Source organism: Pseudophryne corroboree, chromosome 10 (assembly GCF_028390025.1).
Source record: "Pseudophryne corroboree isolate aPseCor3 chromosome 10, aPseCor3.hap2, whole genome shotgun sequence".
Taxonomy (NCBI): domain Eukaryota; kingdom Metazoa; phylum Chordata; class Amphibia; order Anura; family Myobatrachidae; genus Pseudophryne; species Pseudophryne corroboree.
In genome coordinates, this window is record NC_086453.1 from 192,035,292 (window position 1) to 192,060,922 (window position 25,631).

At 46.0% G+C, this 25,631-nt stretch overlaps 1 protein-coding gene across 1 annotated transcript in view; it reads left to right on the forward strand.

The window, feature by feature from the left end:
* The window catches only part of LOC134966335 (taste receptor type 1 member 2-like), a 65,340-nt gene that overhangs the window by 21,108 nt on the left and 18,601 nt on the right, over positions 1-25,631 (forward strand). The window contains exons 3-4 of the mRNA XM_063943005.1: positions 11,886-12,092; positions 14,516-14,636. Coding sequence (XP_063799075.1) covers positions 11,886-12,092; positions 14,516-14,636 — 328 coding nt within the window. The remainder of the gene's footprint in view (positions 1-11,885; positions 12,093-14,515; positions 14,637-25,631) is intronic.

The window sequence follows — 25,631 nt, forward strand, 5'->3', positions numbered from 1 at the left end:
CCAAGCACCTCCGTGCCTCCAAGCACCTCCGTGCCTCCAAGCACCTCCGTGCCTCCAAGCACCTCCGTGCCTCCAAGCACCTCGTGCCTCCAAGCACCTCCGCGCCTCAAAGCACCTCCGTGCCTCCAGTTACCTCCGTGTCTCCAAGCACCTCGTGCCTCCAAGCACCTCCGTGCCTCCAAGCACCTCCGTGTCTCCAAGCACCTCGTGCCTCCAAGCACCTCGTCCCTCCAAACACCTCGGTGTCTCCAAACACCTCCGTGCCTCCAAGCACCTCCGTGCCTCCAAACACCTCCGTGCCTCCAAGGGTCTCCCAGCACTCCCTGTACTCCCAGTACCTCAGTGCCTCCAATACCACAGTGTCTCCAATATCTCAGTACCCCAGCCTTCATTATTTCTACAAGTCTTGTCTTACAGGAGACCTACAAGAATTCCTCTGGGCCTCCCGCCTGCCGTCTTAGTTCTGCATGAGGAAGACCTACATCCGGCCATCTCTACTATGACCCAGTGGCGGTTCCTCTTCCCGGTCATCGGAAGAAGCCCCGAGTCCACAACACTCCCAAACCAGGTCAGTGATACTTTATCACTGCTTTATCACTTCTCCAGGCTTAATACATCTGCCCCTTTATTACCAGATTGTGTGCCTTGAAAGATTATTCCAGCTCTGTTCACATCAAAATTAAATTCTACTTTGTGGAAGTGGCCGAGGGCCGGCAACAGAAATCTTGGGGACTGGTACACTAATATCTCTGTTTCCCTCCACGCTTGACTCCACAACAAAACACATCCCTCCCCTGCATGTGCCAATAAACGTACTGCCAAATATAAGATACTGTAATACCATACATTGAAAGGACCAGATCTACAAAAAATATATTTTAAAAGTCACATCCACATAAAATACATTGAAAAAAGACGGATCCACATAAAATACAGTAGTGCCCATTATGCATAATCCCCACAGCAGTAGTGTCACTTATATGCATAATGCTCACATAAGTTCCGCCTATACACATAATGCCGATAGTAGCAGTGCCATTTATACACATAATGCCCATAGTAGCAGCGCCGCTTATACACATAATGCCCATAGTAGTAGTGCCACTTATACACATAATGCTGATAGTAGTAGTACCTCTTACACAGAAAGCCCATATTATTAGTGCCGCTTATACACATATTACTGATAGTAGTAGTGCCACTTATACACATAATGCTGATAGTAGTACTGCTGCTTATACACATAATACCAATAGTAGTATTGCCACTTATACACATAATGCCTATAGTAGTAGTGCCCCTTACACATAATGCCCATAGTTGTAGTGCCACTTATACACATAATGCCACAGTAGTAGTGCCCCTTACACATAATGCCCATAATAGTAGTGCCACTTATACACATAATGCCGATAGTAGTATTACCGCTTATACACATAATGCCGATAATAGTAGTGGGTCATTCCATTGTAACAAACATTACATTTTTTCTAAACAGATCATGTGAAATATATTTGATCATGTGTTTTGATTATTTTGTGCAAAGTAAATGTTGTTTGTTTGGTACAGGATATGCTTTCATTTTGATGCAAAGCTTGGCATCTTGTCATTGTTAGATGCTTTGAGAGAGAGAGGATTGAAAAGTGGTAACAAACGTTACATGTCCCTGTTTTCATGGACTGACCTTAGTGCCGCTTATACACATAAAGCTGATAGTAGTAGTGCCGATTATACACATAGGGGAATATTCAATTGTTTGAAAAGTTAGTTGGGTGTCTGTTTTTTCCTATCTAATAGACAGGAAAAAACAGACACCTAGCTGACTTTTGAAACATTTGAATTCCCCCCATAATGTCGATAGTAGTATTGCCACTTATACACATGGGGGCTAATTCAGTAAGGATCGTAAAAAGTACAAATTTGCAAAAACTGCGACCAATCGCAAAATTCAAAAGCACGCCCAAACGCAAAATCTGCAACACTAATTTAATGTTACAAAAAAAAGGTGGACTTGTCACATTTGCTAATTTTATGATTAGATTTAAAAATCTGCATTTTTTTTTGCGAAAAAACTTACACTAAGGGGGTAATTCCAAATTGATCGCAGCAGGAATTTTGTTAGCAGTTGGGCAAAACCATGTGCACTGCAGGGGAGGCACATATAACATTTGCAGAGAGAGTTAGATTTGGGTGGGTTATTTTGTTTCTGTGCAGGGTAAATACTGGCTGCTTTATTTTTACACTGCAAATTAGATTGCAGATTGAACACACCACACCCAAGTCTAACTCTCTCTGCACATGTTAAATCTGCCTCACCTGCAGTGCACATGGTTTTGCCCAACTGCTAACAAAGGCCCTCATTCCGAGTTGTTCGCTCGCAAGCTGCTTTTAGCAGATTTACTCACGCTAAGCCGCCGCCTACTGGGAGTGAATCTTAGCTTCTTAAAATTGCGAACGACATATTCGCAATATTGCGATTACACCTCTCTTAGCAGTTTCTGAGTAGCTCCAGACTTACTCGGCATCTGCGATCAGTTCAGTGCTTGTCGTTCCTGGTTTGACGTCACAAACACACCCAGCGTTCGCCCAGACACTCCTCCGTTTCTCCAGCCACTCCCGCGTTTTTCCCAGAAACGGTAGCGTTTTTACGCACACACCCATAAAACGGCCAGTTTCCGCCCAGTAACACCCACTTCCTGTCAATCACACTACGATCACCAGAACGATGAAAAAGCCGTGAGTAAAATTCCTAACTGCATAGCAAATTTACTTGGCGCAGTCGCACTGCGGACATTGCGCATGCGCACTAAGCGGAAAATCGCTGCGATGCGAAAAAAAATACAGAGCGAACAACTCGGAATGACCCCCATAATTCCTGCTGTGATCAACTTGGAATTGCCCCCTTAGTTGCATTTTTTGCTTAAAGGTTTCTGATGTCACAATTTAACATCAGCCACACATAACATTGAGCCAACCATGCCTGCTGGCAGGATGCGTTGAACAACAAGACAAGCTACTTCCGCTGGTTAATCCACAAACGCAGGCGGAAAAAGGAAAAAATATATTTATTTATTTAATGGTGAAAGTTTACATACATGACATATTAATGTTTCTTTGTTATTATCAACATTCCTTATGTTATTGTTTAATGTGAAAATATAAAAAAAAATCACAATTATTGTGGTGATGTTATTGAACATATGTTTCTTTGTAGAAAGAAAATGCCTGATGGCGCAAGGTGATGTATATATAAAGTCTTTAACTAAAATCCTGTCATCTCATAACCATTTAAGAATGCTAAATGGTTCTGTTTCGTCTGACCCCAGAAGCCTTTCTGCAGTGGCTTCAAAAGAAAACAGATTGCAATGGATTTGTAAGGGGTCGCGCTATAGAACCAATTAAATGTATTCAACACCGGTCTGATTAAAAATGTTTATTATTTCACATAAAACAAAATAAACACAACATTTAGCATGTAGCAAAAAAAATAGGATTTTAATACCTACTGGTAAATCCTTTTCTCTTAGTCCATAGAGGATGCTGGGGATGCTTCAAGAACCATGGGGTATAGACAGGATCCGCAGGAGACATGGGCACTTTAAGACTTTAAATGGGTGTGAACTGGCTCCTCCCTCTATGCCCCTCCTCCAGACTCCAGTTATAGGAACTGTGCCCAGGGAGACGGACATTTCGAGGAAAAGGATTTATTGTTAAACTAAGGGTGAGATACACACCAGCTCACACCACAAACACGCCGTACAACATGGCATTAGCAAAAAGTCCAGTCAACAGCATGAACAAAACCAGCAACAGGCTGACCATAACTGAAACACAACCTTTGTGTAACACAAGCAATAAATATTAAACAAGTACTGCAGATAGTGTCCGCAAAGGGACGGGCGCCCAGCATCCTCTACGGACTAAGAGAAAAGGATTTACCGGTAGGTATTAAAATCCTATTTTCTCATACGTTCTAGAGGATGCTGGGGATGCTTCAAGAACCATGGGGTTTATACCAAAGCTCTAGAACGGGCGGGAGAGTGCGGTTGACTCTGCAGCACCGATTGCCCAAACAAGAGGTCCTCCTCAGCCAGGGTATCAAACTTGTAAAACTTCGCAAAGGTGTTTGATCCCGACCAAGTAGCAGCTCGGCAAAGCTGTAATGCCGAGACCCCTCGGGCAGCCGCCCAGGATGAGCCCACCTTTCTGGTAGTCTGGGCCTTCACCGATTTCGTTAATGGCAATCCTGCCGTAGAATGAGCCTGCTGAATCGTATTACAGATCCAGCGTGCAATAGTCTGCTTGGAAGCAGGAGCCCCAATCTTGTTGGGAGCCCACAGGACAAACAGAGCCTCTGTTTTCCTAATCTGAGCCTTTCTGGCGACATAGATTTTCAAAGCTCTGACCACATCGAGAGACTTCGATTCCGCCAAGGCGTCAGTAGCCACTGGCACCACAATAGGCTGGTTTACATGAAAGGATGAAACCACTTTTGGCAGAAATTGCTGACGAGTTCTCAACTCCTTTCTATCTGCATGGAAGATCAAATAGGGGCTTTTGTGAGACAAAGCCGCCAATTCAGACACCCGCCTTGCGGATGCCAAGGCCAACAGCATGACTACTTTCCAAGTAAGGAATTTCAACTCAACCTTACGCAAAGGTTCAAACCAATGAGATTGCAGGAACTGCAACACCACATTAAGATCCCATGGTGCCACTGGGGGCACAAAGGGAGGTTGGTTGTGCAGCACGCCCTTCACGAAGGTCTGAACTTCTGGAAGGGAGGCCAATTCTTTCTGAAAGAAAATAGATAAGGCCGAAATTTGTACTTTAATGGAGCCTAACTTTAGGCCCGCATCCACACCTGCTTGCAAAAAATGGAGTAAACGCCCCATCTGAAATTCTTCCGTAGGAGCCTTCTTGGATTCACACCAAGACACATATTTTCTCCAAATACGGTGGTAATGCTTCGCCGTTACTTCTTTTCTAGCCTGAAGAAGTGTGGGAATGACTTCACCGGGAATACCCTTTCGGGCTAGGATTTGGCGTTCAACCGCCATGCCGTCAAACTCAGCCACAGTAAGTCTTGATATATGCACGGTCCTTGCTGTAACAGGTCCTCTTGTAGAGGAAGAGGCCAGGGATCTTCTATGAGTAATTATTGAAGATCTGGATACCAAGCCCTCCTTGGCCAGTCCGGAACAATGAGGATCGCCTGAACCTTTGTTCTTCTTATGATCTTTATCACCTTCGGAATGAGCGGAAGTGGAGGGAACACATAGACCCACGGTGTCACAAGGGCGTCCACCGCTATTGCTTTAGGGTCCCTCGACCAGGAACAATATCTCTGAAGTTTCTTGTTGAGGGGAGATGCCATCATGTCTATTTGAGGAATTCCCCAATGACTTGTCACTTCTGCAAATACCTCTTGATGAAGACCCCACTCTCCTGGATGGAGATCGTGTCTGCTGAGGAAGTCTGCTTCCCAGTTGTCCTGGAATGAAGACTGCTGACAGAGCGCTTGCATGTTTCTCCGCCCAGCAAAGAACTTTTGTGGCCTCCGCCATCACCGCTCTGCTCTTTGTTCCACCCTGGCGGTTTATGTATGCCACTGCTGTTATGTTATCTGACTGAATCAAGATGGGCAGACCACGTAGAAGATGTTCCGCTTGCCGAAGGCCGTTGTAAATGACCCTTAATTCCAGAATGTTTATGTGCAGACAAGCTTCCTGGCTTGACTATTTTACCTGGAAATTTTTCCTGGCTTGACTATTTTACCTGGAAAATTGGATCTCGCCTTTATCAGGAGATCATCCAAGTACGGGATAATTGGGATTCCCTGCTTGCGCAGGAGAACCATAATTTCCGCCATAACCTTGGTGAAAATCCTCGGAGCCGTGGACAGGCCAAACGGCAACGTCTGAAATTGGTAATGACAATCCTGAACAGCAAACCTCAGGTAAGCCTGATGTGGAGGATATATGGGAACGTGTAAGTAAGCATCCTTTATGTCGACCGACACCATAAAATCCCCCTCCTCCAGACTGGAGATCACTGCTCGGAGAGATTCCATCGTGAATTTGAATTTTTTTAGATAGAAATTGAGGGATTTTAGGTTCAAAATCGGTCTGACGGAGCCATCCGGCTTCGGGACCACGAACAAGCTTGAATAAAAGCCTTCCCCCTGTTGTGACGGGGGTACCGTGACAATGACATGATTTTGACACAGCTTTAGTATTGCAGCGCATACTACCTTCCTTTTTGGAAGAGAAGCTGGCAAGGCCGATTTGAAAAATCGGTGAGGGGGCACGTCTTGAAACTCCAATTTGTACCCTTGGGCTACTATTTCTAATACCCAAGGATCCAGGGCCGAGCGAACCCAGACCTGACTGAAGAGTTGGAGACGTGCCCCCACCGGTGCGGACTCCCGCAGAGGAGCCCCAGCGTCATGCGGTGGATTTGGTAGAAGCCGGGGAGGACTTCTGCTCTTGGGAACTTGCCACAGCCTGTGACCTTTTCCCCTTTCCTCTTCCTCTCGTAGCAAGGAAGGAAGACCCTCGTCCTTTTTTGTATTTATTGGGCCGAAAGGACTGCATCTGAAAGTGGGGCGTTTTCTTTTGTTGTGCAGGCACATAAGGTAGGAACGATGACTTATCTGCGGTAGCCGTAGATACCAGGTCAGTGAGGCCGTCACCAAACAAGACACTACCGTTAAACGGCAGAGACTCCATAGTCTTCTCAGAGTCAGCATCAGCATTCCATTGATGAATCCTCAATGCCTTCCTAGCCGAGACAGCCATGGCATTGGCCCTTGACCCCAAAAGGCCAATATCCCTCGCAGCTTCCTTTAGATAGGCTGCAGCGTCCCTGATATGACCCAGTGTCAAGAGGACGCTATTCCTGTCCAGGGAATCTATCTCAGATGACAAGTTATCTGCCCACTTTTCAATAGCGCTACTCACCCATGCCCGATGCAACGGCAGGTCTGAGCAGCATACCTGTAGTGACATAAATGGATTTTAGTGTATTTTCCTGCTTATGATCCGCAGGATCCTTTAGGGCTGCCGTGTCAGGAGACGGAAGAGACACCTTTTTGGACAGCCTTGATAGAGCTTTGTGCACCGTGGGGGTCGACTCCCACTTATCCCTGTCCCCAGAGGGGAACGGATATGCCACCGGAATTCTCTTGGGAACTTGTACTTTCTTATCAGGATTTTCCCAAACTTTTTCAAAAAGCGCGTTCAGTTTATGAGAGGGAGGAAATGTTACCTCAGGTTTCTTTCCCTTAAACATGCAGACCCTAGTATCAGGAACAGCAGGGTCTTCCGTAATATGTAATACATCTTTTATCGCCACAATCATGTACTGAATGCTTTTAGCCAGTTTAGGATTCAATCTGGTATCACTATAGTCGACACTGGAATCAGAGTCCGTGTCGGTATCTGTATCCGCTATCTGGGTAAATGAACACTTCTGTGTCCCCAAGGGGGTCTGTACTTGTGATAATGCATCCTCCATGGATTTCCTCCATGTCTGGTTCTGAGACTCAGATTTATTTAATCTCTTATTCAAGTGAGTCACGTTTGCATTCAAAACACTCAATATATTTACCCAATCAGCCGTTGGCGGTGCCGACACGGTCACTCCCACAGTCTTTGTGGTCACCCCTCCAGCTCCTCCTGGGAAGAGCACTCAGCCTCAGACATGTCGACAAACACGTACCGAAACCCACAACCACACTGGGGCTGTAGGGGACAGACCCACAGCAAAGCCTGTTAGAGAAACACAGAAGGAGTTTTGCCAGCTCACAACCCAGTGCCTATCTCGGTACTGAAAGTATTAAACAATGCCTCAGACCTGTTTGCGCTTAAATATATATATATATATATATATATATATAAATCAGCACCAAAATACTGTGTCGTCCCCCCCCCCCCTGTTTTGCACCCTGTTACTTGCACAGCAGTGTAGGAGGTCAGGACCAGCGTCTCTGCAGCTCTGTGAAGAGAAAATGGCGCTGATTAGAGCTGTGAGGGCTAAGCCACGACCCCTCGATGGTGCGCTTCAGCCCCACTATTTTTCAAATTTTTTATACTGGTAGGGGTATGGTTTTTAGTGCCCAGGCACTGTAAGCCTCTTTTGCCAGATTATTATTGAGGATTCCTGCTGCCCAGGGCACCCCCCCTGCGCCCTGCACCCTGTAGTGCCGCTGTGTGTGTGGGAGCATGGCGCGCAGTGCGGCCGCTGTGCGGTACCTCAAAGCCATCACCGAAGTCTTCTGATCTTCTTCTACTCACCCGTCTTCTGACTTCTGGCTCTGCAAGGGGGGTGATGGCGCGGCTCCGGGAACGAGCATCTAGGCGTACCTAGCGATCAGACCCTCTGGAGCTAATGGTGTCCAGTAGCCTAAGAAGCAGAGCCCTGAAACTCACAGACGAAAGCTGTCAGCCGCATTAAGGAAATCGTTCCGGCCCGCAGGTAACAAGCATTACCGTCTGCAAGCTGTGTGTACCTGGGGAGGCTCGGGCTACACAGAATCTCCTCACACCTGCCAACAGGTCCCTGATACGAGCACATATGGGACAGAGTGAGTACAACCATTTGTGGCCGGCCAAAAATTGTTATATATGCGGCTACCAGGATAATATACCAGCGTTATTTAAAACAATTTAGCCGGGCAATCTCAGGTTATATGGGAACCCCAGCTCACCTATAAAATTCATTGGATCAACTTTTGTCAATTGGGACGGTTTTAATAAATATTTATAATTCCAATGCAACTAAGTTAGCTATTGAAACTCAGTTGCAATTAATTGTTTCATTTTTATCAACTTTGTTTCTATATAAACTTGTTATCCATCAGAGGGTGTTTATTCCACACCTGTTTTTTTGCTACATGCTAAATGTTGCGTTTATTTTGTTTTATGTGTAATTAATAAACATTTTTAATCAGACGGGTGTTGAATACATTTAATTGGTTCTATAGCGCAACCCCTTACAAATCCATTGCAATCTGTTTCTTTGTCAAGGGGAAAAAAAATAAAAATCCTTACACATGTATGCGGGTATGATTTTTGAAGATAATAATTGTTTGTTGCTTTAAATCATAAAAAAACTCAGCTTTTAAACAAAAAGCCATTTACCAAACAAAAAATAAATAAATCCTGCTTGTAAATGTTATTGTACATGTTTGTAGGAAAACAAGTGTGTTCTTGACAAACCTGCATTGTTATTAACTTAAATAATTATTAGGTTACTACTAACATATATTTTAGAGTAATAAATGTGTTAAACATACTTGCCTACCTGACCCTCTCCATGAGGGAGAAAATGCTCTGTTCCTGGACTTTCCTGGTAATGTATGATTGCCATCACCTGTGGTGAAACGGGTGGTCTTCAGTATGCCGACTGACGGGATCCCGGCGCACAGTATACCGGTGCCGGAATCCCGACAGCCGGCATACTGACACTTATTCTCCCTTGTGGGGGTCCACGACCCCACTGGAGGGAGAATAAAATAGCGTGGCGAGCGCAGCGAGCCCACAAGGGGCTCATTTGCGCTCGCCACACTGTCGGTAAGCCGGCGGTCGGGCTCCCGGCGCCGGTATGCTGGTCGCCGGGAGCCCGACCGCCGGCATACCATACTGAACCCGGTGAAACACCTTTCTTATCAATTAGCTCACCACAGGTGATGGCAATCATACATTACCAGGAAAGTCCAGGAACAGAGCATTTTCTCCCTCATGGAGAGGGTCAGGTAGGCAAGTATGGTGTTAAATAGTTTAAAGCTCCCTTACATGTTGCTAATTTCAATGCAGCTGAATAAACTGAATTGTGGTCAGCAGCGTTAGCTGCTTCAGTTGGGTGTAATGAAGCAATGATTGCAGTATACATCGAACATTCTAAAACTGAGGTCACCTTGTGCAGATTTTAAGGTTGACCTGTAGTCACTCAGAAACTGCACACCATAAATGTGCGTTCAGTTGCAAAAAATGTGTATGCTCCGTCTATCTAAATTCTGCATATGTCCACAACACGCCCCTGCTCGTAGTTTTTGCGAGTCCAGCCCTTTAGTACGCCCCCTTCATGCTTAGTTTTCATAGTGCATACGCAGTTTTTGCTATGTCTCAGAAATTGTATTTTTTGGTCTCAGAAATTTTATTTTTTGTCTCATATTTTACGTATTTTTGCAATTTTTGCAGTTTTGTGTTCCTTGTTGAATTAGCCCCATAATGCCGATAGTAGAAGTGCCACTTATACACATAATGACCACAGTTCTGCCGCCTATACACATAATGCCCACAGTATTGCTGCTTATACACATAATGGCCATAGTAGTATTGCCACTTACACATATAATGCATACTTGCCTACCTGACCCTCTCCATGAGGGAGAAAATGCTCTGTTCCTGGACTTTCCTGGTAATGTTTGATTGCCATCACCTATGGTGAGCTAGTTAATTGATAAGAAAAGTGTTTCATCACAGGTGATGGCAATCATACATTACCAGGAAAGTCCAGGAACAGAGCATTTTCTCCCTCATGGAGAGGGTCAGGTAGGAAAGTATGACAAATTGCCCACAGTATTTCTGCTTATACACATAATGCCTACAGTATCGCTGCTCATACAGATACTGCCTACAGTATTGCCACTCATACAGATAATGCCCACAGTGGTGCCACTTATACACATTATGCCTACAGTAGTAGTGTCTTTTAGTAGTAGTGTCTATGCCCACACATTAGTAGCCCCCTGTACAAATAACTTTATACAGCCGCCTCCACCTCCATACATAATAAAAAATATACACATATCTGTGTCTTGGAAGCATCCCCTAAGCACAGTACACTTACCCGCTGTGTCTGTCCGCAGGGATCCTTACTCGCGGCACTCAGCAGCTAGACAGTAAGTGCGGGAGCTGGGGGAGGAGGAGCAAGGTCAGAACAGCAGCGCAGCTCTGGCATCTTGAGTGAGCTTCTGCACATGTGCAGAAGCTCTGGTCGTGGCAACTTCAGCTTTATATATATCAGCCTGGCAGTGGGGGCAGGGGAGAACAGCCACTAAGGGGAGCACCGGGCCCGACATGGCATCCCAATCCACCCCTGATTTGAAGTGACTTCCTTTTGGCGCAACAACTAAATAAATAAATTCCTAGTGGCGCCACACTGCTGCTGCTGCCACATCCATGCTGACTGCCCCTCCAAATCTTTGGGCCCCTCACAACATTGGGGCCAGGTACGGGTATCCCCTTAGACCACCTGTCACCAGACCTGAAGCGGCCACAATACATATGTGCCAGTAAACATCTTTGCCCGTGATAAAGATTGCCATGTTGTGGAGTATGCCATGGCATTCGCGCATGTCAGGCAGAGAGACACTGTGGGGATGGGTAGCGGGAGAATATGCTCCCACTACCCGAAGCTATAATGCCTGTTTTGTGTGCAATCGTGGCGCGTGTTCGTATGCACACGCCTGCGATCATTTGCATATGAAAGCAACCATGGCGATGCGCATTCCTGCAATGCATTTGATTTGCAAAAACACCACACCATGGCTGTAAAAATAAGATGTGTGAGGACACATCTGTATGTGCAGTAGCTTGAAAATAACATGCATTGACATGTGTGAGTGGATCATTTAGGGGATCTTGTGTTGAATTACGGGAGTTTGGGAGCACTTTGTAAATAGCTTCTGGTTTTTATGTTTTTTTTTTTTTATCTCTGCCAGAGAAAATGCTGAGTAGATTGTAACTCTATAATACAGAATGCTTTGTATATAGGTGTAGTTTGCCCTTTAGAAGTTATCTCCCAGAAAATCATCCAAGGAAAACTCCTGACTTTTTATTTAAATGTTCTCACAAATATATATTTTTCTTCCATGTTAGATCACAGAAGCTCTCAGGGAAGTGAATTTTTCATTTCTGAACAATAACATAAACTTTGATCAGAATGGCGATTCTCCTGCTAAATATGACATTGTCTACTGGAAATGGTCGGGTGGGACGCCAATTGAGAATGTTGGGTCTTACAATGGATTAGGAAACCTTGACATCAACCCAGGCAAAATTGATTGGAAAACAACAAATAATGTGGTTAGTTATTGTGATTTACATTTAATGTTCAATTATAATATAGATACGGTGATGTAAATTGTTAGATAAAGCACTATGCAATGTAAAACACATACAGTAGGTGATTATATACCTATCCTACTGGCAAATCGAGTTGGGACCTCTTGTCATGAGCCACCACTGTGGTTCATTCCTGCTTATGTTTTTATGTTGTGAGACTGTTGTATTCCGTTAGCATTCCAGGTTTTCTTATGTACTTGTTTGGGGTACTGTTGCGGGCCGCCTTTGGTGAGTCTGTGTAAATGCAGCCTGTCTCCTGCATGTGTGGTCTGTGCAGTCTCACCTGTAAGATAATTAGGCCATTACCTTGTGTCTGGTTTATTGCAGCCTGTCTCCTGTATGGGTGGCCTGTGCATTCTCACCTGTCAGATAATTAGGCCATTACCTTGTGTCAGGCTTCCAGCCATCCTGATTTGGGCTTGATTCCTTTATTACCTAGCCTGACCCTCATCTGAGGCCCATTATAGCTTGAAGATCAAAGTTCCTGTTGGTACCTGTGTCCATTCCCTGTCCTGTGGTGGTTTCTGGTACCTGTGCAGTTGGTGCTATTACATTACTTGTGATACCCAGTCCAGTTAGAATCCTGTGTAGCCTGTCCTGCCAGAATTCTGAGTTTATTACCTGTCACCTGAGGTCCTGATTGTACATGTGAGACCTAGCCTGGAAGTACAGCTCCAGCCTTACCGTGCCTTGTCTTTCTTTGTCCAACCTTGCCTGGAATCCAGGGGTCTCCTGCAGCTAAGTATTCTTGTTATCTGTACCATGCCTTGCTCTGCCAAGCTCCTTTTGGAACTCACTGCTAAATTATTTATTATTCATACCATCCTGTGCATTGTTGCATGTATATACGGTCTTGTTGCTAATAACACCCTGTGCATTGTACATGTATATACAGTCTTGTTGCTAATAACATCCTGTGCATTGTAGTATATATAGTACATATTGATTTTGTTAAGATTATATTCCAACCTGTGCATTGTGGCACTCATGTGCATTTGGTTATTTCTCTCTGTCTGCGTGTAGTGTAGTGGTATCTAGATATCTAGGTCTCTAGATTCAGTGTATGTCTCACCATACTGCAACCAACTCTTGCCCAGCCTCCAATAGCCGCTTTGCCTTTACATAAACCTGGGGGCATCTGAGTACGGGGTGGACCTAATCTGCCCTGGAAAGGCGTCTGCTATAGGCGAAGTCTTTGGCTGCAGGAGGCTAAAAAACTGCTGGGCAAGTGTCATTGCATGAGCGTTACCAACCATCAGATAGCCCATAGCACACTGTAGTCTGCATAACACCTCTAATCAGAATTATTTAGTATATTTTCTACTAAGATTTCTACATTGCTGTGTCACAGCGAATACAGTGAAACAAATTTTAAGCCATCCACCTAACAAACAAGTAAAGCTGTGTGGCCGCGCAGAGCATTTCTGTCTGTGTACCTCTCTAAGGTGCACGATAGCAGACAAGTGGATTTCTACGGGCTTTCCTTGATTTGCACTGCCCCTTTAAGGCCATACTTGCTTGCTTTTCCGGAATGTCTGTGAAACTCATGGATTTTCTTCAGGGAGTTATTCTGAACTCCATGGAGATTAGACCAGCCTACTGGATCCTGACCACTTCCCCAGTGAAGTGAATGGTCTGGGACTAGACCATCAGATCCAATTTTCAGTCCTAGGGTGTATACAATTACCTGAGAAGAAATTTAAATTTTTTGCGATCTTTCCCAATGTTTCACTGATTTTTTTTTTACAGGCTATCCAATTTGGTCGCCTGTAAAAAATAAAATTTTCTCACAAAACACACAGGTTCAGTGAAACCTGTGTGTTTTCCGTAGAAACAGGCCCGTTTTTGGGGCTATTTCCAGGGATTTGTTTTCACCTGCCTGAGGCAGGTGAAACAAAATCCCTAATAAGCCACGGCTCACGCCGGCTTATCGGGCTGATAGGATAGCCCCGGTGAGACAATTAGCCATGGTAATTAACCATGGATAATTGGATCCCCCCTAGGGGGAGATGTATCAAGTTCTGGAGAGAGATAAAGTGCAGAAGTTGGCCAAAGCAACCAATCAACGTCTACCTGTCAGTCAAAGATTGTGCTAGATAAATGATAGAACTTGGTTACTTTTGGCAACTTCTTCATTTTATCTCTCTCCAAGGCTCCCCCTATATCTGATAAAACTGGATCTTATTTTATCTACACAGTACATTTGTTGGTCAATTTAATGGGGTAAAAATAAAGATTGATCATCCAAATCCATCCACACATGGCCTGCTTATTATCAACCCTGACATGTCTAGAGACTGAGAAACAAAAACATAAATAATTAATTTTCCGGGGGCTATGATTCACAGCCTTGTTGTTTTGACTGTCCTTCTTTTGGATATTAGGTTCCTTCATCTGTGTGCTCTGCTGAATGTTTACCAGGGCAAGAAAAGCAGCAAAACGGACAGTACAAATGCTGTTTCATCTGCGTCAATTGTGCTGCAGGGACCTACCTCAACGAGAATGGTTTGTAAATCACGTGCCAACATTTGAATATGAAAATTGGGAAATTTTCGGCCACATCCTAAATGGCTCACACTACGCTCCAACCAGGGCTGTTTCTAGCCAATTTGGCTCCCAGTGCGAGATTTAAAAATGCGCCCCCCCATGACATAAAAAAATGTGGCCCCCCCCCACACACCTAGATAAAAAAAAAATGTGCTCGCGCACGCGGCAAGGGGGCGTGGCCTCATCTAAATGAGTGTGGTCTCATTTAAATGGGCATGGCCTCATCTGAAAAGACTACCTCACAATCCAGTTTTTGACCCTGCTCCAACAGATCACGACCACCACAGGAAAAAAAAAATTCTACCATATTAAGCCCCACACAGTAATGCCCCCTGCTCCATATTATGCCACACACCGCAATGCCCTTGATACATTAAATCCCCACACTACGGCAGGCAAGAGTCCCCATTTCACACATTACGGCAGGTATCCCCATTTTACACATTGAGAGAGAGAGAGAGAGACAAAGAATACTTACAGAGGCGATTACCGCTCTTCGGCCCGCCTCACCAGTCGCTCCTCGCGCCGGCCTTTCCCTCTTCCTAACTTGGATCCCCCTCTGTACTCCGCTCGGGGGGGGGGAGTTTCGTATCGTGACGGGGTTGCAACGTCATTCCGCGAAACTCCGTCCCCCGAGCGGGTTACTTGGGGAGGAATAGGAGGGTGAAACAGGGAGCCACAGTTAGTGCCGCGGCGGGCACCCAATGCGGTTGCACTACTCACCTGCCCAAAGAAATGGCCCTGGCTCCAACCATACTACTCTGACAAATGTGGGACTCCTAAAATGCAAATCCCTGCCATACTTCACTGTCTTTATGTTTTGCTTATTTGTTTACTCTGTAATTGGGCGCTGCGGATCTCATGTGGCGCTATATAAGTAAAAAAAATAAAATTAAATAATTATAATACTTGGACACAGAAATCAGGACTGTTAGTGGGTGTGAATTCATACAACAATAATACAGATATATGAGCTGACAACATACTGTGTATGTCATAGTTGCCTACTTTCTGGGAATGTCCAGAAGACTCACCAGACTCCTAGGGAAGAAAACATTTCTCACTTATAGCAGCTAACCAGCCTACCAAGCCTACAGTGGCTCAGTTCACTTAATGTCAAAGCTGCATAGTTTTTTCTTCGAAACTCAGATTTCTGCATGCCCACATGAAATTAGCTGTCTTTCCTGACAGGTATAAATGTTCATAGACACATAAGGGAGATGTACTAAGCCTTGAAGAGAGATTATGGGGTAGATGTATTAATTATCATTATCGGAGGAGGGAGGTCAGGGCCAGATTAACAATGGGGCGGATGGAGCTCCAGCTCCAGGCCCCAGATAAAAATAGGCCCATCATCATGACAGCATGATTATGATTACCGACCCAGCTGGTCAAATGGTTGCCATAAATGATAAGAATTAACATGATATTTTTAACTCCTCAGAAAGTGATGCTGTTTTTCTACTTTTACGGTTTTTGGGAAACATTAGGGCTTAAAATGTAGGGCGTGTACACGCCCATATATCACTGGCCACACCCACACAACATTAGCCACACCTCCTCAATTTCTCATAATAGGCCCTTGATCATTTTCAGCCCCAGGCCCATGTGGGCCTTAATCCGGCCCTGGGGGAGGTAGTGGTATCAGTGCATGTTATGTGCACTGATACCGCTTCCCCCATGTAGGATAGTGGCGGTGTGTGCCTAGTGACAGGGGCGCTATGCTCTCCTGTCATTATTGGCGCTGCTATCTTTTTGTTAGCACGCCAATATGCAGGGCAATGTAAGAACAGACAGTGGGGGTCATTCTGAGTTGAACGCTCGCTGCTGTTTTTTGCAGCACAGTGATCAGGGCTCTACTGCGCATGTGTTTGCACCACAATGTGCATGCGCGTCATACAGGTACAAAGCGTATCGTTGCTGAGCGATGGATTTAACGAAGAATCCATTCACACGGGTGATCGCAAGGAGATTGACAGGAAGAGGGCGTTTATGGGTGTCAACTGACCGTTTTCTGGGAGTGTTTGGAAAAATGCAGGCGTGTCCAAGCGTTTGCAGGGCGGGTGTCTGACGTCAATTGCACTGAACAAAAAGACTGAAGTGATCACAAGGGCTGAGTAAGTTCAGACCTACTCAGAAACTGCACAAAATATTTTTGCAGAGCTCGGCTGCAAAGGTGTTCGCACACTTGCAAAGCGAAAATACACTCCCCTGTGGGCGGTGACTATGCGTTTGCATGGCCGCTAAAAGTAGCTAGCGAGCAATCAACTCGGAATGAGGGCCAGTGGCACTGACTGTTACGATACCTGCAGCTATCAATTTCGACAGCTGCAGGTGTCGATGCCCTATCTCCACGGCTGTGGCAGTTCCCGGCTCCAGGCTGCATGTGGGATCTCACGTGAGTAGCGAGATCTCACACATGCGCACTGAGGACCTAATTCTGAGTTGATCGCAGCAGCAAATTTGTTAGCAGTTGGGCAAAACCGTGTGCACTGCAGGGGGGACAAATATAACATGTGCAGAGAGAGTTAGATTTGGGTGGGGTGTATTCAAACTGAAATCTAAATTGCAGTGTAAAAATAAAGCAGCCAGTATTTACCCTGCACAGAAACAATATAACCCACCCAAATCTAACTCTCTCTGCACATGTTATATCTGCCCCACCTGTGCAGAGTCCCCTTTTTACACAGTGCCAGATACACAATTGCCCCACAGTGTCAGATCCACAGTGACAAATACAGCGCCCCCACAGTGCCAGATACAATGCCCCACAGTGCCAAATACAATGCCCCAAAGTGCCAGTTACATGCCCCACAGTGCCAGTTACACGCCCCACAGTGCCAGATACATGCCCACAGTGCCAGATACATGCCCCACAGTGCCAGTTACATGCCCTACAGTGCCAGATACATGCCCCACAGTGCCAGTTACATTGCCCCACAGTGCCAGTTACAATGCCCCACAGCGCCAGATACATGCCCCACAGTGCCATACATGCCCCACAGTGCCAGATACATGCCCCACAGTGCCAGATACATGCCCCACAGTGCCAGATACATGCCCCACAGTGCCAGTTACATGCCCCACAGTGCCATACATGCCCTACAGTGTCAGATACATGCCCCACAGTGCCAGTTACATGCCCCACTGTGCCAGTTACATGCCCCACAGTGCCATACATGCCCCACAGTGCCAGAAACATGCCCCACAGTGCCATACATGCCCCACAGTGCCAGATACATGTCCCACAGTACCAGATATAAGACCCCCCATCACATACCGCTTCCTAGCCTCTGCTATGTGAGGGGAGGAGAGCGCAGCTCAGCTCCTCTCCTGACCCTCAACGCTCCAGGTCTCCGGCGGCGGCTATGTGGCACCGGTTCGTTAGCCAATCAGTGCCAGATACATGCCCCACAGTGCCAGTTACATGCCCTACAGTGCCAGATACATGCCCCACAGTGCCAGTTACATTGCCCCACAGTGCCAGTTACAATGCCCCACAGCGCCAGATACATGCCCCACAGTGCCATACATGCCCCACAGTGCCAGATACATGCCCCACAGTGCCAGATACATGCCCCACAGTGCCAGTTACATGCCCCACAGTGCCATACATGCCCCACAGTGTCAGATACATGCCCCACAGTGCCAGTTACATGCCCCACTGTGCCAGTTACATGCCCCACAGTGCCATACATGCCCCACAGTGCCAGATACATGCCCCACAGTGCCATACATGCCCCACAGTGCCAGATACATGTCCCACAGTACCAGATATAAGACCCCCCATCACTCACCGCTTCCTAGCCTCTGCTATGTGAGGGGAGGAGAGCGCAGCTCAGCTCCTCTCCTGACCCTCAACGCTCCAGGTCTCCGGCGGCGGCTATGTGGCACCGGTTCGTTAGCCAATCAGAGCTCGCGGACAGGCAGCCAATCAGGAGCTGGTCCGCAAGCTCTGATTGGCTAACGCGGCCGGAGACTGGACACACGCAGCGCTGCTGGCAGCGCCGTGCGGCAGTGAGGACATTGAGGGGCAGGAAAGATGCTGCGCTCTCCTCCCCTCACATTGCAGCGTGACGGGGGCGAGTGGGGCATGATGCCCTGGCCGCTGGCGGTGCCCCCCTCTGCTGGGCCTGCCAAGGCACCCAGGGCACGTGTCCCACTCACCCTGCCCTAGTTACGCCTCTGCCAGGGGATGGCAAGCAGTGCGGCCCAGGGACTTGGTGGGGTCTGGAACCAGTATATAAAATTTCTCAGATTTGCATGCTAAGCAATTTGGTCTGATCTATTGCCCAGTCTGAATTGTGTGACATTTCATTTTCAGTTAGAGAAGTGTGTAGTGGATGTTATAATGGTAAGGGGGCTGTCACAATCCTGACTCATGGGGGTATATTTACAAAGATTCGTGTTTTTGCCGTTTTTAAGGGTGTTTGAACTCGAATGGTATCGGGTGCATTTTACTGCAACTTTTTGAATCCTGATATGATCATTCACTAAGCTGGCGATTTTTCCAAATTCGTATTTTCGATGTCGATGTGATTCGTAATCAGGCAGTGTTTTACGGGAGTGATGAGGAAAACACTGCCTGACAAAACACAAGGAATCCCGGCTGGATCTGTGAGATCCGTGCAGGGCTTCATTGTGTACCTTAAGAAGGTGTTTAAAGTGTTAAAAATTCAGAAAAAAATTGCGTGGGGTCCCCCTCCTAAGCACAACCAGCCTCGGGCTCTTTGAGCCGGTCCTGGTTGACAAAATATGGAAAAAAAAATGACAGGGATTCCCCCATATTTCATCAACCAGCACCGGGCTCTGCGCCTGGTCCCGGTTCAAAAAATACGTGGGACAAAAAGCGTAAGGGTCCCCCGTATTTCTTAAACCAGCACCGGGCTCCACTAGCCAGGTACATAATGCCACAGCCGGGGGACACTTTTATTGTGGTCCCGGCGGCCCTGGCATTACATACCCAACTAGTCACCCCTGGCAGGGGAACCCTGGAGGAGTGGGAACCCCTTAAATCAAGGGGTCCCCCCCTCCAGTCACCCAAGGGCCAGGGGTGAAGCCCGAGGCTGTCCCCCCCATCCAAGGGCGGCGGATGGGGGGCTGATAGCCAAGTGTAAAAAAATCAGAATATTGTTTTTAGTAGCAGTACTACAAGTCCCAGCAAGCCTCCCCCGCAAGCTGGAACCACAAGTACCAGCATGCGGTGGAAAACCGGGCCCACTGGTACCTGTAGTACTACTAATAAAAAAATACCCAACAAAAAACAGGACACACACACCGTGACAGTATAAGTTTATTACATGCATGCACACCTCCAAACATACATACTTACCGATGTTCACACGAGGCTCGGTCCTCTTCTCCATGTAGAATCCTCGGGGTACCTGTGAAAAAAATTATACTCACATAATCCAGTGTTGCTTGTCTTCTTTGTATAATCCACGTACTTGGCAAAACAAAAAAACGGAAACCCGACCACACACTGAAAGGGGTCCCATGTTTACACATGGGACCCCTTTCCCCGACTGCCAGGACCCCCCCTGACTCCTGTCAAAGAGGGTCCCTTCAGCCAATCAGGGAGCGCCACGTCATGGCACTCTCCTGATTGGATGTGTGCTCCTGTAGTGTCTGTGAGGATGCACACGGCAGAGATACAATGTAGCGCCTATGCGCTCCATTGTATCCAATGGTGGGAACTTTGCGGTCAGCGGAGAGGTTACTTTCGGTCAACCGCTGACCGCAAAGTTCCCACCATTGGATACAATGGAGCGCATAGGCGCTACATTGTATCTCTGCCGTGTGCATCCTCACAGACACTACAGGAGCACACATCCAATCAGGAGAGTGCCACGACGTGGCGCTCCCTGATTGGCTGAAGGGACCCTCTTTGACAGGAGTCAGGGGGGGTCCTGGCAGTCGGGGAAAGGGGTCCCATGTGTAAACATGGGACCCCTTTCAGTGCGTGGTCGGTTTTCCATTTTTTTGTTTTGCCAAGTACGTGGATTATACAAAGAAGACAAGCAACACTGGATTATGTGAGTATAATTTTTTTCACAGGTACCCCGAGGATTCTACATGGAGAAGAGGACCGAGCCTCGTGTGAACATAGGTAAGTATGTATGTTTGGAGGTGTGCATGTATGTAATAAACTTATACTGTCACGGTGTGTGTGTGTCCTGTTTTTTGTTGGGTATTTTTTTAAGTAGTAGTACTACAGGTACCAGCGGGCCCGGTTTTCCACCGCATGCTGGTACTTCTGGTTCTCCAAGTACCAGCTTGCGGGGGAGGCTTGCTGGGACTTGTAGTACTGCTACTAAAAACAATATTCTGATTTTTTACACTTGGCTATCAGCCCCCATCCGCCGCCCTTGGATGGGGGGGACAGCCTCGGGCTTCACCCCTGGCCCTTGGGTGACTGGAGGGGGGGACCCCTTGATTTAATTGGTTTCCACTCCTCCAGGGTACCCCGGCCAGGGGTGACTAGTTGGGTATGTAATGCCAGGGCCGCCGGGACCACAATTAAAGTGTCCCCCGGCTGTGGCATTATGTACCTGGCTAGTGGAGCCCGGTGCTGGTTTAAAAAATACGGGGGACCCCTACGCTTTTTGTCCCCCGTATTTTTTGAACCGGGACCAGGCGCAGAGCCCGGTGCTGGTTGATGAAATATGGGGGAACCCCTGTCATTTTTTTTTCCATATTTTGTCAACCAGGACCGGCTCAAAGAGCCCGAGGCTGGTTATGCTTAGGAGGGGGGACCCCACGCATTTTTTTTTCTGTTTTTACACTAAACACACCCTTTCCCATAGATAACCATGCACAAATCTCACTGATCCGTGCATGGTTATCCAAACTCGACTGGAAAAAGCAGGTCTATTTTTTTGCTGCTTTTTTTAACGATTCGCAAAAAAATAGACCCGCACTTGAGCACTCAGAGACTAACACACAAATATGAATGAATAGTGAATACCCGTATTGTATGAAATAACAGACGCGTTTGACCGATGGTCTATTCATTCGTATTTCAGAACTTTGCCATTAAATCCATTACGAATAGACCAGACACTGCCGAGATTTGTGCTTAGTGAATTCCCGGATTGGGACTTTGAAAAAAAAAAACACAAATCGGACAAACTCGATTTTTTAGTAAATACTGGCCATGGTTTCTGCCTTCACTCCTGCAATTCAGCATACAAGCTACAGTTTGAATTACTCCTAATTAATTCACCTGTGTGTGAATTCCTCTGTGAGAGTATCTGTAGTATTCAGTGATCAGCAGATGTTCTCTCCTGGCTCATTGTGCAGCTTGTCAGTGAAGTCTGTTCATGTTGTCTTGTACAGCACTCTCAGTATCCAGTGTATTATCCTCAGAGAGAGACTCCATAGTGCACTGTTTCCTGGTGTTTGGGCCTAAACCAAGTTCCCTCTTGTGTGAGTTTTGATCTGTTAACCCCAGGAGGGGTGCTAGAAACACCCACCCTAAGAGAGGTGTCTGATTCGTCAATCCGAGGAGGGGTCACCAGAGTTCCAGCCCCAAGTGAAGTATCCAGAGCCATGTTCCCAGGTGATTTTTTTTTTGCTACAGATGCAGTTACGAACTCGTGTTTGACATCTTCCCGGGAGCATTATCATGTTGGCATCCAGCATGATTCAGGTCCAGGATGGGCCATCTAAACACTTGGACTCTATTCCTCCAGTTCAAGACAATCCAGCAATACTCCAGGTGCAACCTGGTCAGTCCATCCTGTTTCCAGCTGGTCCAGTTATACTCCAGGTCAGTCCATCCCAGTACCAGCCAGTCCAGCAATACTCCAGGTCCAGCCTGGTCAGTCTGTCCCAGTTCCGGCCGAATCCAAAACCTCAGGACACAATCCGGTTCCAATTGTAGGTCCTAAAACTCCACTATTCCCAGACTGTTTAAGTTCGTCCAGAATCAATCCAGTCTCGTCCATTTGTCTGGACCAGCCTCCTTCAGTTCCAGCTGATTCAACTGTCTCCATCTGTGGGTCCATGGATTCCTCCAGTACCAGCCAGTTCAAACTCATCTGGACTCAAACCGGTTCTATCCATTGGTCCGAGTAAAGAACTTTTGTCAGTTTGTCCCAGTAAAGGACTTCCACCACCTAGTTCTAAAAATTGACTTCGGTCTGCCTCTGTTTCTTCACCTTCAAGTTCAGAGTCCACAGCCTCTGCAGATTACACTGGTACCTCTACTCATCGATGTCAAGATAACTCTGTTGTAGTGTCAAAAGTCAAGAAAAATACTAAAACTGTTAATCCAAAGTCAGCATATGTACCCAAGTCAAAGGTTGCCTCAATGGCATTGGTTCTATTTGGTCCTACTCTGTCTTCTGAGACTTCAATTGACAACCAGTCTTCAAATCAATTATTTGATACTCCAGCATCTCCTTATTTTGACAGAGATTTATCTCAGCACAGTTCTATAGCTCGCCAGTACCTCACTAATATTGACTCAGAAATTTCAATGAGTATTACTCCTGCTAATGTAGTAAAGTATTTTCTTCCAGCCTTTAAATGTAAAGCCATGGATTAGGCCAACTCTCTTATTGAATCCAAAGATCCAGTATTGAATCACCTTTCTGCTTTCTTTGAAGCGGTTTTACAGGAATTTTCTCCAAAGACTGCATGAGATCATCTGAGTTTTCTTTACAGTCAGCCAAATAGTCGCTCGTTGGGGACTCCCCCACAGTATTACTGCCTGAGCAAAACCAGATCATCAAAGACTTCAAGTGGTTGAAACCACTGACTTGAGGCTTGCTTTTACTTCATTGTCTTCCATCGGAGATTCCAAAAGCTTTAGTCCTCCAATTTCATTTTCTACTCAGTCTTCAGAACATCCATTCGGTGCTCTGTTTTTTGACCCATCGCTTTATGAGCAAGATAATGCCTTGACGAACCAATACATTAGGAACTTTAAGAATGCCAAGAATTGGAAAACATCAGAGACAGCAGACTGTTGATTTAAGAATTGGTTAGATTTCCTTTTATTCCAGTCCATGTTTCTTGCGTTGTTCTAAACTTGATAAAGCACCATACAACACAGATGTAGTTACTCCTAAAGAAGACTGGTATCTTCCATTAGACTTGGACTCAGACTCTTAATTTGATATAGTTTATGATGCTACTCCTCACCTGGGAGGTCCCATGTTTCCTGAAAACGTTCTTCCTTCATATGAAATTCCGCTCTCTCCGATCAAGTCCAGATGTTCCCGTAAGAAGAAAAGGCATTGATGTAGGTAAGTTCTTCTCCAGTTCTTATGTATGAAGTTCTTCAGAGTTCCTCTGAGATTCAAGATGGGTGTCCAGAGTCCACCCCTGAATTTCACTCCTGAAATTCAGTATACAAGCTACAGTTTGCGTTACTCCTAATTAAGTCACCTGTGTGTCAATTTCTCTGTGAGAGTATCTGTAGTATTCAATGATCAGCAGCTGTACTCTCCTGGCTCATTATGCAGCTTGTCAGTGAATTCTGTTCATGCTGTCTTGTACAGCACTCTCAGTATCCAGTATCCTCAGAGAGACTCCATAGTGCACTGTTTCATGATGTTTAGGCTTAAACCAATTTCCCTCCAAGGCCAGACTTGGATGTCGCCATCCTTCCTCTGGTCAGGTGACAAGATTCAGTCCAATCCCAGCCAGGCTCAGTCTCAGCTGACTCCTCCAGCCAATCCACTGACACTCCAGGGTATAAAGCTGGTGAGTTGGAGCTGCAACAGTGTCAGTGCTTTGTTGTCTTTCCAGGTCTACAGTTTTCTCTACTAAGGGAATACTCAGCTGACATCTGCTAAGAAGCTCTGGCATCCCCAGTACATTTGCATCACCTGACCATCCAGCTCTCCTGGCCTGCTGTGCAGCTGAGGCTATCCGGTTGTCCTGGCCTGCTGTGCATCTAAGGCTATCCGGTTCTCCTGACCTTCTGTTTCTGTGCATCCGAGGCTATCCAGCTCTCCTGGTCTGCTCTGCATTCAAAGCCACCTAGCTATCCTGGTCTGCTATTCATCCAATGCTATTGAGATATCCAGGTCTGTTGTTTATCCAAAAGCTACCCAGCTATACTGGTCTGCTAGTCATCTAAGGCTATCCAGATATCCAGGTCTGTTGTGTATCCAAAGCTGTTTAATTAAATCTATCTTGCTGTGCATCAGTGACTGTTTAGTTTGTTATCCTGTGATGTCTCTTGGATCCAGCACCAAGCCATGTGCCAGCTTTTGAACTGTGTCTATGAACTTCTCCTGCCATCTGGGATTAGGCAAGTCTGCCTATCACCTCAAGTCTGAGGTTTCTCCATAGTTAATTCAAGTTAGGAAGTTATTCTTGTTTCATTGTTTCCTGTATGCAGAGAAGTTATATAAAACTGCCTTGCTTAAATCCTAAGTCTTTGTGTCCAATTCCTGGTGCTAACCCTAGTTTGGGTCCAACAAAAACTCAGTCTGAGAGAGGCACTGTAATGTTACAAAATCTGAACGGGAAGTCACTGTAATGTGGCACAATATGAACTGAAGGGCACTGTAATATGTCATAATCTGATTTGCTCATTGTAACGTGGAGGGCACTATAATGTTACATAATAAGAACTATATTAAATGCAAGCACTATAGTGTGGAATAATATGAACTGAGGCACTGTAACATGGCATCATTTGAACTGGAGGGCACTCTAATGTGGCACAGTATGAACAGGGTCACTGTATGTCATATTGTAAATTGGTGATACTGTGTAGCATAATTTGTACTGGCAGACCTACAATGCAACATCATTTAGGGGTCTATTTATTAACATTATTTTTACTAAAATAATGTGAAAAAGGATGTTTTCATACCACATTATTTTAGTATCACCTGAATAAATTAAAGGGCATTTGGAGCAGTTTTCACGAAAAAACTGATCCAAACCCTTTAGTTCACTTTTTTTTTTTTAGTAAGCCACATCGCATTC